General features: G+C 41.6%; 2 protein-coding genes across 8 annotated transcripts in view; one reads left to right on the plus strand and one right to left on the minus strand.

The window, feature by feature from the left end:
* Positions 1-17,510, minus strand: part of CMSS1 (cms1 ribosomal small subunit homolog) — a 246,919-nt gene that overhangs the window by 149,250 nt on the left and 80,159 nt on the right. The window lies entirely within an intron of this gene.
* FILIP1L (filamin A interacting protein 1 like) overlaps positions 1-17,510 on the plus strand; it is a 212,370-nt gene that overhangs the window by 116,465 nt on the left and 78,395 nt on the right. For 6 of the 7 annotated variants that reach the window (XM_068417328.1, XM_068417329.1, XM_068417327.1 and 3 more), the window contains 3 exons: positions 6,219-6,505; positions 9,640-9,813; positions 17,069-17,247. In XM_068417328.1, the coding sequence (XP_068273429.1) occupies positions 6,236-6,505; positions 9,640-9,813; positions 17,069-17,247 (623 nt within the window). In that variant the 5' untranslated portion in view covers positions 6,219-6,235. Of the gene's footprint in view, positions 1-1,988; positions 2,007-6,218; positions 6,506-9,639; positions 9,814-17,068; positions 17,248-17,510 lie in introns of those variants that run through there. The other variant, XM_068417331.1, reaches the window with a different exon arrangement.

Consider the following 17,510-nt stretch of genomic DNA (forward strand, 5'->3'; position numbering starts at 1 on the left):
CTCCAGACCCTTCACCAGCTTGGTCGCCCTCCTCTGGACTCGCTCCAACACCTCAACATCTTTCTTGATTTGTTTCTCAAGTCTGAATATGCCACCCTTCAGCTTCATCAATACTCCCCATGACAGATGATTCTGGGAAAAGGCCAACCGAAGTTTCCAGTGTATTCTTCCTAAAGGCAGCCTGAGCTTGTTTCTCCGTGGTAACGAGGCTGTGCACTTCGTCTGTCCAGGGGTTCCATCCTGAACCACTGCAATTTCAAACAAGTCAGAGAGAGAGGGCAATATACTGACTTTTCTACACATTTCAGGGAAACTGAAAGAAATGCAGGGAACTGAAAAACTGCAGGGAAACTGCAGAAAGAGTTGAGAGATAGCCACAATGAGGAGAAACTGAAATGTAGGATTCAAACTCAGCCACAGTAGTTGCTGCCTTTGCCTTTCTATAGGCACAGATCTACAGAAAACCAGGCTCCATCACTACTTTGCTCCACACAGCTTCCTTCTCCCCACCCTTTTTTAAATGTTCAAATATATACTTGGTCATATATAGTACAGTACTTAACCTAAATTGGAGCTAAATTATCCTGTTACATAAATGTCTACAGTCCAGTTAATTCCACAATATTCAGGAAAAAGGATGAGTTTAGATACACAATTCCTAAGACAGGAACATTTTCTTTTCACGTAGCACTATTTCCCATTTTTGCTTAGGATAATGTTGTAATTACAGAGTCATCATACATTGGAGCCAAAATTACAGAAGCTGAATAATAAGTATTAAACCACAAGCACTGTACTAAATAACATTAACTGTTTCTTATGATCATAAAAAGAGAACATTCTATACTTGGAAAGCAAATTCATATAATTGAAATTGGAGCAGCCGAGTTTTATTTCAGTGTACTTCACCAATAAAAATCTGTCAGACAACCGCAAGATTCACATTTTTTTATTTAGAAAGATAAGCAGACAATACAGCATTGTAGAGTTTACCTTTTGAAACAGTTAGATCTACCTGATGTTATAGTAACATTTTTTCACATGCACCAAAAATCTCTCTTGCAATAATCCTTATAAATAATCCACTTTTAGTGCCTAATTACAAAATGAGTGTGAAACATTTTACTTTAAAAAGGAAAAAAAACCAAAACCAACTAAACCCAAGGAAGCAGATAAGGTTCCCCATATTAATCTCTCAGAAGCAGTTCAGTGTAATTGCATAAAATTCACAGAATCACAGAATCAACCAGGTTGGAAGAGCCCTCTGGGATCATCGACTCCAACCGTTGCCCTGACACCACCATGTCAACTAGACCAGGGCACTAAGTGCCATGTCCAGGCTTTTCTTAAACACCTCCAGAGATGGTGACTCCACCACCTCCCTGGGCAGCCCCTTCCGATGTCTAATGACCCTTTCTGAGAAGAAATTCTTCCTAATGTCCAACCTGAACCTCCCCTGGCAAAGCTTGAGGCTGTGTCCTCTTGTCCTATTGTTAGTTGCCTGGGAGAAGAGGCCGACTCCCACTTCACTCCAACCTCCCTTCAGGTAGTTGTAAACTGCATATGTGCAAAACACTACAGGATAGGAAGGGGGATGAGGAGAGAACAGATGGTGGAAATTTCATGGTACCTTTACCATCAGCAGAGTAACATGACAACTCTCTAACACAGTCCAAAAGGCATCTTACTGTCTCAGAAGAGGTTCCCTGCCTCCAAGGGATAAGAAATCTTACTTGTAGTAGATAAGGATAAACCACGACGAGCACAAAAATTACATCCAATTCTCAACCACACACTTTTCCCTGTCTGGGAGTGTTTACATCCTCTGTTGAGTCCAGATTTTCTTCCCATTTGAGTAACTGATGTACTTGCAGGATCTCCAAGGGCTTCAAAGACCAAAATTTTACAATATACCATGAGAGGAGAAACAGACTGCTAATTTATTTTCTTTCTCCTGCTTGACTCCCTGCACCTCTGCATGCCAACAGATGCATCAGGCTACACAGGTAAGCACTCCTGCACCAGTCTTCCCAGATAAACGGCTTAATCTTGCAGTTTCCATGCCAGGATGGAAACATTTATCCCAGAGTCTCTGGGTGAAGAACCCATTAAAGGGAAGACGTCTCTTCTCACTTACTGCCCAGCCTATGCACCAAACAGCACAAGAGTGTACTGAGAATAAGAGCACAGTGCAAATGAGAGAGTCGGCCACGGTACAATAGAACATCCTTCTGGATAGAAGCCACTGCAAACTGTTTTCAGGAAAACGCTCAAGTAGTCTACCCAAAAGGAAGGGCTGTATCTTTGGAAGTGGTGCAAATCTGCCACAAAGCAAGTTATTCGCACTCAGGGGAAGGATGAAAGCCCTAAGCACATTCTGTCAGAAAGCACCAGTTCCAGAAAAGGCCAGTGATGCTGTGAAATGGCCGGATCCTGGGATTCCAATCAATACAATGACTTCTTCACCTTCTCCTGTGGTTCAGTGTGGCTCAATTGCTGGCCCACAGGCCACATCAAGACTACAGAAGGAGAACAAGACAAACCTGCTGCTTTCTCTGGTGGAGGACACGATGCAGCCTAGACAAAAGCCCCTCCCCATGCCTGGACACTACCTGGCACACAGCCACACAAGGAAGCAGAAGAACAGGGACAGGAGATTAATTTCTCCTCAGGCATGTATGTGTGGCACTAAGCTGAACATGATGTTTCAAAGTAGTTGTTGCTACACAGGAAAGGAAGAAATGTCCTGTAGCCCTGTAGTAACTAAGGTGAGACAACCTTTTTTCTTGCCCCAAACCACATTCGTAGTGATGGGCAGAGGGTTGCAGACCTCTTTCCAAAAGACATCATGTGCTTTGCACTCTCCCGTTACATTGGCATGTTGAGCAATCACATCTCAAACCCTTTTAAAAGTCAGTCTATTGGTAGGAGTCGTACCAATTTCAGCAAATCAAAAGCATTGTCAGATCCCTTTAAGGGATGTTAAAAAACTGAAAGACATAATTCCTTGCTTAGTCACAGATTTTTGGAAGAAACTGCAAGTTCCCAACTATTCAGGATCCTTACCCTGGGATTAAGGGAAGATTTGGTCCTGTGAGGGATTTTGTTAGCTCATAAGTCAATCACTGACTAAAGAAAGAACACTAAAGGGAAAAATAGATGGAAAAAAAATTGATGTCTCTCAAAACCCTACGGTGTCCGTGGTGAAGTCATCTCTGAAGGATATTTCAGTCTTTCCCACAAAAGTGTGGGGATTTCTGAACCACCTGGCTTGTTCACTGCTGCCAAAGAGACAAATGCAGTTTCATCTCCTTCAGAAAATGATTGAGAGGGTGGAGATCAAGTTAACATCATAGAAACATTTGGTCATTTATTCATCTGGCTCTTCAGGAAAGTATATTTTGATCCCTCAGATTACTTGCTCATCACCAAGGAGAGGAAAATTTCTCCTTTATATGCAGGACAGCAAACATGTTCAGCGATGAGCAAACTCTTTACAAAACAGAACAGAAAACAAACTATAAAAAGAACAAGAACACGAATGCGGAGAATAGATTCAAAGTTTGCTGAGTATGTTACTTGCAATAATTTGATTCACCAGAATGTTTCAGTGTAACCTACCCTTACTCCATTTTGAATCTGGAACCAGTCTACCAAGCTGCACTGAATCCGATGAGCCAGGGAACCACCACCTTGTGACTTCAAGCAAGATAACATTGCAACATCTTCAGTAAAACACACACCCAACCAAATCTTCTCCTCTGCTTTCTTCTTTCTTAGCAGTAATTGTTTACTGTTTTCTAAGGTATCTTATATTGTCATCCTTCTTGGGTGCTACAGAGAAACAGGGCTTAAATTAGCTTCTATACAGAAGTTTGCCACAAGATGCAGGAGTCAGTCCTCCAGGAGAAACCACAGAGACTCTGAACTACAATCCCTGTTGCAAGAAGGAACATTTCTTTGTTACCTCTTTTTTGCAAGACAGCTTTCTTGTACACAGACCCTATCAATGTGTAATTTAAAGTTAAAAACCAGCTGAGACACTGATATGCAAAAAGGCAAATTTTTCACTCATTAGTCTAATCTTGAGAGCCTGGGCTCAGGAGGGATGACACCCCTTTTTGGGTGCCATGAGACAACTGATATCCACAAACTTTATGAGCCTATTAACATTTTTACCTTGAAAAGAAAAGTTGCTCTTCATTAACCTCCAAGAACATGAAAAGAGTTGTTCAAAGTAGAAAATAACCCAACATACCAAAATGTTGTTTGAGGGAGCTGGGGTTGTTTTGAGGGAGCTGGGGTTGTTTAGCCTGGAGAAGAGGAGGCTCAGAGGTGACCTTAGTGCAGTCTACAACTACCTGAAGGGAGGTTGGAGTGAAGTGGGACTCGGCCTCTTCTCCCAGGCAACTAGTGATAGGACAAGAGGACACAGCCTCAAGCTTCGCCAGGGGAGGTTCAGGTTGGACATTAGGAAGAATTTCTTCTCAGCAAGGGTCATTAGCCATTGGAAGGGGCTGCCCAGGGAGGTGGTGGAGTCACCATCTCTGGAGGTGTTTAAGAAAAGACTGGACATGGCACTTAGTGCCATGGTCTAGTTGACAGGGTGGTGTCAGGGCAACAGTTGGACTCGATGATCCCAGAGGGCTTGCTCACCTTTTGCATCTTGCTTACAGAAGACCATTGGTTCCCTTTGAGCATAAAATGCTGAATGCCTGCTTGGCTTTTGTGTACAGTTACTGGCTAGCATGTATAAAATCAAGCCCATAAGCAGACCACAGCAAAGAGAAACGACATTCTATCGAAAGGACAGGATGAGCACCAACTTAAACTACTCATCACCAGCTAACATCACTGCTGGCCTGCTCTGAGCAATTCCGTTTCCTACATGCACTGTGACAAGCTCCCATTCTAACCTGACACTGCTTCACAAAACAGGCTCCAGTGCACACTTTGGCTTTTGGAGACCTGGAGAAACAAGTTTTTCTTACAAAATACATGCTTTAAATTAGACTAGAAGAGACTTCAGCATTACAGAAAATGTCACTTGCTTTTCTTGTAATGGTTTTAATAAATTCTCTCCGCTCTCAGCCATCATCCCTTACAAACCAAAAGCTTCTTCCACCTCCTCTGTTCTTGCAGAAAAACAAAAGGACGTATTTGTAGTGTTCAGTGGAACATTACCACAGTTAAGGAGTGCAGTCACAGAGCTTAGGATTTAAGAGTCAGAACATGGTAGAAGGGGGAGTTCTGAAAGAACTTCTTCAGCCACAGATTTGTCAGGCCAAAAAGCAGCAGCGCAATCATCTCCTGCCTACCATAGGCCATAACAGTTTTCTGGACCTTTCAGCAATTAGCTTTGTGGTTTAATAAGAAAAATTGTGCCTTATTTCTATTTAGAACATGTTTAATTTCACCTTTGAATCCCATGACCAGGCTTTTGTCTGCTAGGCGGTATCCATGACCACAGTTTTCCTGTAGAGGTGGACTATAATCCAGTCATACCTTAATCTGAGTGGTGATAAGCAAAACAGAGTTCCTGAGGTTAATCAATATTTATACAGTGTTAGTCATTTATCTGCAAAGGCATTAGAGTATGTTTACTTAAGAGTGGCACTTCAAAGGGGCCTAGTTAGGACAGGTCTCCCTTTGGCCAGGTACTAACACCTCTAGAGTGCTAGAGTCTAGCACTAAAGCAGTAGTAAGGTTTCATACTACATGGTTATTGGGGGGGACACCATGATCAGCACGGTTGTTTGGTTTGGGGAGGTGGGGGTGTTGGGGAGGAGGTGTTTACAACAAGGCTCACCCCTTGCAGTCTGGATGTGCTAACCCTTACATGAGGAAGGCGACTGCACGACTCGTAGTAGTCAAGGACGGCTTTTGTGCTCTCCCTTGGAAAGACAAACAAAACACGGTTACACAGTGAGGGCTGGGACGGTATGAAATTGGAACAGAAAGATCTTCCTAGGGAAAATCTTCTAAACTTAAATTTGCCTCATCACAGTAAGTATCTACCTGAAAGGTGAGGTAGGTGCTGTCTCTCAAATGGGAAATGTTGGCTTACACGAGGTGTCAGCTTCTGTCATATGACAACCAGCCTTGTGTGGGAGGGAAAACTACCACTCTGGAGGGAATAATACCCACCATAAATTACAGTGATGGTTTTATAGTCTCTGCTAGTTAAAACAATTACTTTTTTCCCCACCTTCCTTCAGCTTCCGAGATATAAACCATGCGTTCCAGAAGTAAGAGCACAGAAAGCCCAACCAGAGCAAAGCTGAGCCAGCAAAGGCCAAAAGACCACCATAAAGAAGAGGTTGGTTACAGTGGGAGAGGAAGTGTGCACAGAAGGCAGAAGGAAAAGGACGATGCAGCCCAAGCCAGCACCATCCTAAGAAGCCCTAAGGCAGAGAAAAAACAAAGACGCCCTTCCAAGAAAAGAGAGGATCTCTCTCGTGATGACTTGCTATTTCTTCTTAGTGTCCTCGAGGGAGAATTACAGGTGATTTATTGTCTTATTTTATATACCAGATTAAACCACACACACACCCCCCCCCCAATTTACCACAAACACATGCTGTTTTCACATTAAGGAAACACCCTACCTAATGTGATACAGAAGGACAAATATAAACTGCAAAGTACATAAAAATGCAAATTATAGCTATTATTATAGCTATCAGTCAGAAAAGGTGATCGTTACAACACCCCGAAATGCTAATAAAATTTACCCACAATGTACCTGTATCCCACTAAAAACACGCATGGTCCACTGTGAAGGGTCACGTAACTCCCAAAGCAGAGAACTCACAATACTTCCCTCTTATGCTGCCCCATTTTAAATACAAAGTATTTGTCACTGTAAAACCTATATGGGGAACATACCAGAGACTTTTAAGATGTGTTACTTAATTATTTCTTATCTGCCCTCTCCTATGAAGTCATGAGCATCACTCCCTATGAATCAGTATGTTCCAGATCACAGGAAGTAACTCACTCAACAGTATTGCAACACCTTTTGCTAGAAAAATCAAAATAGCCATTTTATTGCCCATCATATGAAGCATAAGCATTGCCACTTAGCCCACAAGATGCTGGATTTTGAAGAGCAAGCATTTTCCTATCTGGAAAAGGAGCCAGCTGCCAAGTGCTAATGATGCCTAACCTGGTCAGATATAATTTCAGGAAGCAGAAACCAGATTTTCAGTGAGCAGGGAGAATATTTCTGTGGCAGGCTGATTGCACAGAAGTAGTGATGGCCACTTGTTGGCATAAATAGGTATATCACATGGTTTATTACCTAGACAGTACCTGGGTAGCTCCATTCTTACCTACATGCTTAACAGAACACACATGCAATATGAATATTTGATAGATGTACCAATCTCTGAGGGTAGATCCAAGGCAAACTTCTATAGAACATTTTATTATGCAAACAGAATGATTTCTGTGTTTGCCAAACATTTCTCTCCTGCTCACTTGCCCTTTCTTAATTAAGACTAAAATTCAGATGTCACACACTCCTCCAAAACAGTTCTCTCTTCCTCTCAAAACAGATGCGTATATATATATATTTATATTACACACACACTTCATTGCACTTGTGTAATATAAATATATAAATATATATATAAACACACACACTTCAGCTCTTAACATTTAAAACTGCAGAGTGAAATGAGAAACTGGAAAACAATGAGCCTGACATGAACATTTTAAATCACGTCCGACATTCCAAAGGAAGCATTATGAATGGAAGTGAGAAGTCATTTTTTATTCCTAATTTTCCACCTCCTATAATGCCAAGTCAAATCTCTGAAGATCAGCTGTCAATCCAACCATAATTAAGTTTCAAAGTTGTCATTACTCTCTGATCCCAGAACATTTAAGATGCACAAAGATCACTCTTTGTGATCTTTCCAGGTTTTTTGCATGATGATAAGGATTAGAAATAGATTTTTTTTTTAAACACAGACACAAATAGGGGTACAGAAGTGCTCCAGCCAAGAGCAGTCAGACCAAAAGTGTTACCCTCTCCTGACACATCTCCCTGATCTCCTCCCTTCCTATTCTACTCTTCTAGGATTAGCACGTACTTCTTTTTGTGTTTAACTGAGATCAGTGCAGACAATGGATGTTTGAGACAGTTCATGTAGTTACATCATCATAATGGAGGCAGGGGGCAACGTCCACCACAGAGCATGCAGGGAACAGAGATGGGCACAACCCTAGGGGAGGTGGTGACCTAAACCAGTTTCCCTCACAGTGGAAACATTCACATGATCAGATATTCTCATGAAAGAGAAGTGGGACTTCGAGACAGCACAATATTCGCAGCAGGATTCTGTCCCCTCCAAATTCATGTCTAGCAGCTAGTCACGTTATCGCAAAGAAGGGTTCGTGGTGGTTTGGGGTTTGTGTGGGGGTGGCTTTTTGTTTTTTTTGTTTGTTTTTTGTTTGTTTTTTAAAGAGCAAAGAGAATCTATAGATCACTTCAAATACTACAGATACATACAGCATGTTTCTCCAGCATGGAGCGTGGACTTGGAGAGCAACGCTGTATGATAGGAAGGAGGGAACATGCACCTGCCAGCTTGCTCCAATATTTCTGAAATACATACATAAAAGAATATACTGAAAACATACCCGAGAAAAGATTGTATCTATTCTTTGGCAACACAATGTCATTGGATATTTTATAAGATTAAGGAAACAAACGCAGTGACATTAAAAAAGGAAAAGTACAATGCACATTTTTAAGCTATACTTTTTGAAACTACATGATTTTTGGAAAGCAGATAACACCACCTTCTCTTAATCATTATCCTTCAAAAATCCTTTTTTTTAGCATACACTCAGAAACTGAGAATACCCTTCCCAGCAGTTACTTCCAAAAAACTTGATGATGCAATGTTGCTTATTACCTGAGGGCATATACACGTGTGTGCACATCTACATGCCTATAAATACACAAGGCGTGGTCTCACACGTGCACGCACATGTACACATACATGCACACAGGACCCCACTGCCAGTTTTGAAGGCAATTAATCTTGTTTTAAAGAACTGCCATTAGTGCATGGCTTTCGAATGCATGTTGTGAAGGGTCACACCCCCTGCACCACACACCTCACTACATCCACCGCTCAAATGAGCTCCGTGTAACAACAGAAGCAGATGACCCCAGGTGGGTTTAAACTACAGAAGCCACCTTTGTACCTAGAATATATCAAATGTGTAACGCTTCCAGGCTTCAAGAAGCATCCTAACATCTTTCACTAACCATTTAAAATCAGCTTCTAATACTACAAGTCACACTTTGCCCTGAAATGTTGTGTTGTGAATGCTACACACTGGTCTAGAAACAGCAATATGATCTGATCACTGACAAAGTACTTCAGTATTGATGAGGGTTCTGAAGACATTGGAGTTTATGCAGAACTAATAAAATATGAAGACCAATAATTCCCTCATGCTTTTTAACTGCCTTCGTGTTACCAACTATTTTGGGGCGCTTTACATACACAGCATTCTTTAAAAAGTTTTTTAGTTTTCTTAAAAACAAAAGTAGAAAGCTAACCTGTAAATCCACATGCACAGTTTAACAAAATAAAACCTTACTTTATATTTCTGCAGGCTCAAGATGAAGTTATAGGAGTACTTAAGGCTGAAAAAATTGACTTGGCTTTGCTTGAAGCACAATATGGCTTTGTTACTCCCAAGAAGGTGTTAGAGGCCCTCCAGCGAGATGCTATTCAAACAAAGGCTGAGCAGTGGCAAGAAGATATCTACGAAAAGCCTATGGGAGAGGTATGAACATATTGATATTTAACCTTAGTTCCCACCAAATTCAACAGAAAATATCTCCCTGACTTCAGGGTAAGAAAGCAAATGAGCTCTAAATCTAGAATCTACCACGAGTGTAAGTGACAGAAAACAAAGTCCAGGGTCCAGTGGGGTTCGTAATAAACCCAGGTATCTAATGATCCTCATTTATACTGCACACTGTGGGCTTTAAACACAGATAGACACGGTTTTGTCTAACTCAAACTCTGACAGCCAGCCTTCTGCCTTCACACATCCCAGCTCCCACTAATGCTGGGGGAGTCACAGCTATACCTGCTTGGTCTGAGCGGTTACTGTAATGAGCTGTCATTAGAAACTTCATACAGGCAGAAATATAATATTCTCACATTACACTTAAGTAACCTTTAGTTTAATTACACTGTAGCAGCAGCCATACTTTCTGAACAATGTTATCTGAATTTCATTTCTGCCCTGCAATGCAAATCACTGCATATTAAAACCTCTTCATATCAGAATATGTGGGTTTTTCCCAAGTAAGCGTCTCCTCTTGAATTTAGGTAAACATTTTTTAATATGCTGCTCAGTATAGATAATCATCATAAAAATAAAAGCAGAAATTATGAATAAAATTCTTCTACCAAGTGTTTTCCAAGCTTTCTGAACAGAAACGTACCTAAGGATACAGAGCTCATTTCAGAGACGATTGTCAGGCAAAAGGTCAACACTCATTTCAGAGGCTCAAAGGTTAAAGTCTCTGGCTATAATCTGAAACAGATAAAGTTCAGCTGTGGAGGTTAATTTATTTTAGAACATTGTGGCATTATGTCACAGAAACTTTGAGCACAAATGGAAATGATTTGAAGAGAAGTCCAAAAAAGTTTGAAAACATAAGTTCAGTCTGTTACTTCACACAAGTTTATACACGTTTTTTCCTTCTTACTCTTAATGGCAGAGAAAGAATTTCTAACACCACTGGGTCTGGCAATTCCAAAAGGCAAAGGTAAACATCCTGAAAGCAACTCAAAGGCTAGAAGGACCACTGGCACTTCGTATATCTTGGTAAACCAAAGGATGCCACCCCCCCCCCTCCCCCCAATTAAGTCAGAGATCTCTTTAGTTTTTGTTTGGATTTTTTAAATGTTTATAAAAACCAAGGGAGAGGTGGAACCAGCCACGAAGTATGGGAACCGACCATCTAAATTCCCCCTTTGCCACCACGACAATGTACCTTTGTATCTGCCTACAAAAACCTCTTCTGATTTAGTTCCTCTAGAGCACTTCAAGAAAGATGTTGAGGTGTTGGAGCGAGTCCAGAGGAGGGCGACCAAGCTGGGGAAGGGTCTGGAGGGTCTGACCTACGAGGAACAGCTGAGGGAGCTGGGGGTGTTTAGCCTGGAGAAGAGGAGGCTCAGAGGTGACCTTAGTGCAGTCTACAACTACCTGAAGGGAGGTTGGAGTGGAGTGGGAGTCGGCCTCTTCTCCCGGGCAACTAGCGATAGGACAAGAGGACACAGCCTCAAGCTTTGCCAGGGGAGGTTCAGGTTGGACATTAGGAAGAATTTCTTCTCAGAAAGGGTCATTAGCCATTGGAAGGGGCTGCCCAGGGAGGTGGTGGAGTCACCATCTCTGGATGTGTTTAAGAAAAGACTGGACATGGCACTTAGTGCCATGGTCTAGTTGACAGGGTGGTGTCAGGGCAACGGTTGGACTCGATGATCCCAGAGGGCTCTTCCAACCTGATTGATTCTGTGATTCTGTGATATGTGTCTCACCCTCGACAATTTAGCCTTGTAGCCCTGAACACAGAGGATATTCCCAAAACTCAGCTGAAAATACACTGACTTTCAGAAGGCATCTGTGAGATTACTGGTCCTTTAACATTCTCTCACAACTCACTCATCTATCCTAAAATTTGTGAAGTTTCTTGACAAATTTGGCTAAGAACGTAGTGGGAAAATTTGGTGACTGGACAGCTTTACTCATTAGGAACAGGATTCACAGGTGAAGAAATGTAGCAAAATAGAAAACAGTAGTAATACATCTTCCTTTGCAAAACCTATCACGAGTGTGACAGACCAAACCCATGTCTTCCTGGCTATGAGGATATTTTTTTATTTTTTTGAAAGCAGAGTTTTTTTCCAGCCAAATTTGCTCTGCAGCTATTTCTTTCTGCAGCCTAACAAATGCCAGATAAGCTTACTCTTATTCCTCACGCTTGAAGATACAATAAATCGGTTTATGTTTAAAGGGCTTTAAAAGAAAAGAAAATAATTTTATTATGGTTTTGCTTCTGACTCAAAGACCTGAAAAGGTTTTCCATCTTTGCATGGTTTATAAATCTAGATCAAGTCAGTTATTCATGAAAAAATCTGGCTTCAGATCAATTGCCACCTCTCTTGAATTGAAGACAAATGATATTCAACACTCTAGTAAATACAGAATAACAGCATAAGAACCATTTTCCCAGATTCAAAAATAAACAAATAATCAATAATCAAAAAATCAGAGAAGGTGGTATAGGAAGAGAGAGACAAAGAGGAAGATACTGCAGAATTTATGGTGTCTTTTTCTCATGTTTCAAACCTTCATGGGATTAGAAAGCCAGTTCTGGCTTCCAACTCTCCCCAGCTTCCAATAACAGTCAAAGATAAAAAAAAATCTGGTGCCTCACTGTTTGAAATGTGATGAACCATCCCTCCTACCCCCTTGAGAACTCCTCTAAAAGCAGCAAAACTAGAGTAAAGCCTATATTCTGCATCCATCAAGGATAATTCAAAATTGAATCCACTTTGAAAATCCCAGTGCCAATCAACTTGGGGAAAGATGTAGGGCACCAATAAGTTACAGTCACAGGAAGGGACTGGAACAATAATGTTGACAATGTGGCTTTCAGAAAAAGCAGACCAAGACATCCACGTGGAAACTTGGCTCAGCTAAGTTTGAAAAAGACAAGGGAGGAACTGCTCCCATAATCTCCGGTAATCCTAAACTCAAGATTATACATTTATAAACAATGACCATGAGGATATTAACAGGAATCGTATTTCACTGAACTTTGGATAAAGAAATGTAACTAACCTGTATTTTATTCTGGCACAGAACAGTCTAAAAAGAGAAAGACAAAAAGTTCAGTTCCAACTTAGTGGGCACCATTCTAGTTTGACTTCAGACACAAGTTAGTGGCAAAATTAAACAATGAAATTCCTGTGAATTTTCAGCTTGCTAAAAAAATTCACAGCTACGTAAGACCATGCCTCTTATTTTCCATGGTACTGTACACTATGTTCAAGTATTAATTCTAGCAAAATGCCCATCTGGTTAGCAAGAACAAAACAACAAATCACTTAATTGAGATTTTATCACTTCAGTTTTCAACAGAAGACATATATACTGCTGCTTATTAGTCATCTGTGGCTTTTAGCCAAGGACTGTATATGCTGAGTAAATGTGTGTGTGTACTTATAAACGGATACTTCTGCCTGTGCAGATTTAGCATTTGGACAGAGTAGCTTGAGGAACCAGGGGCTGCTGAAGCCCACTGCTGGGAGAGGATCTCACATTAGCAGGGGCTCACACAGCTTCTCTCTCTTCTCTGCTGGAGACATGGGAGTCAGACACAAGATCTCCCAGGGAAAATGCAAGAGTCAAATTTGCTCCCAGGGGAAGTGCCCTTAACTTGCAGAGGGACACAACAGACCTTCCAAACAAAACACACAGAAGGGCAGCCACCCAGTACCAGACCCTGCTCTGCCTGGTCCTGCAGGGAGGGAGAGGCACATGGCACAGTAACACACCCAAGTGTCACAAGGCCAAACGCCCGTACCCGTTAGGCAGTTTACATGCAGATCTCAAGTGTCTGCATTAATTGTGATGTAGGATCTGCTGCCTCTCCAATTCTCTTCTCTGTCACCCACCTGTACCAGGAGACAGGCCCAGCACCTCTTCCTGTCTCTCCTCAGAGGAATCCCAAGCTCTTGCTCTCCACCTGGTCCCCAGCCACAACAGCCACACACCAGATGCAAATGCTCACGGTAGAACTGATTTGACAGCACTCTTGAAAAGAAAACCTGAATGCATCTTCTAATCTGAGCAACAGGACAAAAGTGCAACATGAAGACAGCTTTCATGCAGCAGCTTATTTACTCATCTCACCCTTTCAGGACACTACTGTTCTTTTAGCCACTTTCAAATTCCTCACTCCCCCTTCCCTGCCTTGTACACACACCTCTCCCATTCCCAATACCAGTCTGTAATCCAAACTGCTAATCTCAACACTGACAAAAACACAGCTGCGAAGCGAAAGGCACTGGCATTGCTCACTGAGAACTGCGAAACAAAAACCTGGAGTTACTACCCACCTTCTCGCATACTTGCTGCTTGGATTACTGCTTGAATTAACCTCTCTCAGCCATTCAACAAAAACTCTAGAGCAAACAAAATATACGGAACCCATAAAACCCTGCTGGCAGGTCCCACACCCTTCACACCCAGCAGTGCAGAAGCAGGACTATTTTCTATTTGGTTCATGTTGTTTGTGTTCATGACTAACCCTCATCCCCATCAGGCATTTACGTTTGGAAACAGGAGTCATTTGATTTACGATCAGCTTGTAGCCAGAAATTTCAGTGTTTTCTTCTGACAGCAATTTACACATCCCCTCGGGTTCTTAGATAATATTGTCGAAGTGGTGGTTCAATCCACACAAACACATCACTTGGCTATCTTAACCCCATCCACGCACACTGCCTGCCATCAGAAATCAGAAGTTCACACCTTTGCCTTCTTCCCCACCTGACCTCGCACCAAGGGCTGAGACCAGCAAGCACCATCATGCAAGGCTGATGCCCAGTTCGTATCAATTTAAATAAGATAAGGCTATAGTTGCAAACAGCACCACATCACACCTTTACTAAATAACAGGAGGCAGGTTGCTTTCTGAGAACAGCAAATATCCACCTGCCAGCATGACCTTCAAAAAGGTGAGGAGCAGAAACTCAGGTGATGGTGCTTTCATGCAGCTGTGCAACAGCTGTTTCAAAAAACCATCCAAACCCTTGGCGGCGGAGGAAGGTTGATAAAACACGCTGAGAATTCTCTCTTTCTGGTAAGCTAGGAGCTGAACAAAAGATTTTATATTTTGAAATTTCTGCTTCTGGTGGAAGAAGAAAGAGTGTGGAGAAATTAAAAATGGCCAGTTTTCTTCAACCTTACCTTTTAAGACAATTCCGTTTTCAACCTCTGTAAAAGACATAGAAAAAACAGCCAAGAGATTACTGCACAAAGCTGCACTTGATTACTGAGAAAGCTTGCGTATGCAAGGATTTAGGTAAGACATGTTTTCCCAAGAGAGGTCCTACTTCAAGATCATGACTCCAGAAAGCACTCACCTTGCTGGTGTACAAGTGTGCAAATTATGAGTAAACAAGATGAAAAAAACCTTAACAACCTGCTGTAAGAGTGCCACAAAACAACCAAAAAGGACAGTCATAGGTTTCTTTACATTTTTTTGATCATGCATGAAATGAGCTCAGCTATGTCACAACAGAAAAGACACTCTGACATCATAAGCAGAAAGAACGGGCAATTTTCAACATGCTCCCCGTTTCTGTTGGAATATTTTGGACTGAAACCACCTTGGAAGTCTTGTCAATAGCTCCTTTTTCCTTATTCATAGCAGCGTCACCAAAAAAGTTAACAATGATTTAGGAGAAACATAAGAGAATGTACAAAGCTTAAAAAGAAGCTGAGGTAAGCAGGGGGAGACTTGGAAGCCCATGTAGAAATTGAGGATATTCTCATTCATTCAAGAAACTCATGTTTAGGCATTCCAGCTCTTCCTGCCATCACTTCTATTGGCCAAACTGTGAATAAAACATGAGGAAAAGATAATTAACCATACTCCTTGGAATTAAATGGTCCAAAATAAGCAGTGGCCCTAAGAATCTGAAGCCCCAGTGTTTCTTGTGGCACATGAAATTCCTTGTGGGGGAAATGATGGAGAACCAGAACCAGCCTTGCTTCCCACACTGCCCATTTGTGAAACCTTTCCTATTAGTAGAGTGAAGCACTGCAAAGCAGCTTGACCTCCTAGAACAGACTGTGGTTAAAAGGAGGCACTGGGCTTTGAGCTCAAAATTTCTCTTTTCCAAAGTGGATGAGAACTGACCCCTGTGTTGACCTGATGAGGGAGGCAGTCTCCACAGGGGAAGGGGAACGAGCAGGGCACAAAGATTCTCACTAATACAGACTCTTCCCAGGTCTTTAGATGGCCTCCAGTGAGCACTCCTCAAACTTCAGCTAGATCAATAATGCCGAAGGAGGAAAACCCCTTCTGGTTCCACACACACACTTGCATAACCCCATCACATACAGAATTCAAAATTATAAGAGAATCCTCAGAATGATAATTTTCTCTCAGTTTGTGAAATCATTTACAGCATAACTCCAGTTGTGCCAATACCTCTGTGGTTTAGAAAAACTAAAAGTTATTACCAAAACATAGATTATTTAAGTTAAAATATCATTATATAATAATATTTAGAAGCTCAACAGAAATCCTTGGGAAAGGGGAGGGAATTTGATGTTCAAAGTGTGCTACAAAGGTGCCGTCTGCAAGGCAAACCCTTTCACAATGTGCAAAATTTGAGGAACAAACCAGCAAATGCCACCGTTCAATAAAAATCCTTCCATTTCAAAATTTAGCACTTACTTACCCCAGAAACCCAGAGCCACGCTCAGAATAAGCACAGGAGACAGAATTGTTTTCTACTCTTGGTTCTATCATGCATTTACTGCGAAACCAGAGGAAAACTGTCTGCCTTACAAGGACAGTTGAACACTCTCATTCCCTATGCAGCTACAGATGAGGCAGCTATTTCTATTCAACCAAAAGTCAGTTTACTTCTGTGTGAAGCACAGGCTGCTTCTGCCAAGACATCTGCTTCTCTACCACAATGATCAATGAGAAAAGCACAGCCCAGGGAACAGCAACTGTTAATTAGTAGCGGTTGAGGATCAGTCATGGCAGGAGGAGGAACAGAAGGTGACTGAGGGTCCTGCAAAACTGTACCTTAACTTATTTGTCTAATTTGTCAAAATTAGACTGACAGAACTAAATAACCCTTTCCAAACAGATACCAAAGGGCCTGGTCATTAGGCTATTAAATGCATTTTATATTATTATGCCTGTCTTAAAATCTTTCATAAATGAGCAAGAAAGACTTTCAAAAGACTTCAGGAGTGTTTGCTTTCTTTGTAGCTTGATAAAGTTGTAGAAAAACAGAAAGAAACTCACAGACGAATGCTGGAGCAACTTCTAATGGTAGAAAAATCCCACAGACAGACACTGTATGAACTGGAAGAAGAGAAGAGGAAGCACAGCAAATACATGGAGAAAAGCAATGAGTTTACAAACTTACTGGAACAAGAACGTGAAAGGTAAGGTACCTCTTGCCATACTCCTAAGAAATACCTATAATTTAATATCACGTTTAAGGATCTGTCCACCTTCTTATTCTGCATCCACTAAAAATCATAAATATTTGCAGAGTTGTGGTTTGAGTTCAGCTGTGAAAACATGACTAATTACTCCTAAATAACAGTAGTGTCTACATCTCCATCAGCAAGTGAGGTAGGTCAAACAGTTGGCAGATTCTTCAGCGCTGCGGCAGGACGACAGGTACGTTACACCACAGAGAATA

The sequence above is a fragment of the Nyctibius grandis genome, chromosome 23 (assembly GCF_013368605.1).
Source record: "Nyctibius grandis isolate bNycGra1 chromosome 23, bNycGra1.pri, whole genome shotgun sequence".
NCBI classification, from domain to species: domain Eukaryota; kingdom Metazoa; phylum Chordata; class Aves; order Nyctibiiformes; family Nyctibiidae; genus Nyctibius; species Nyctibius grandis.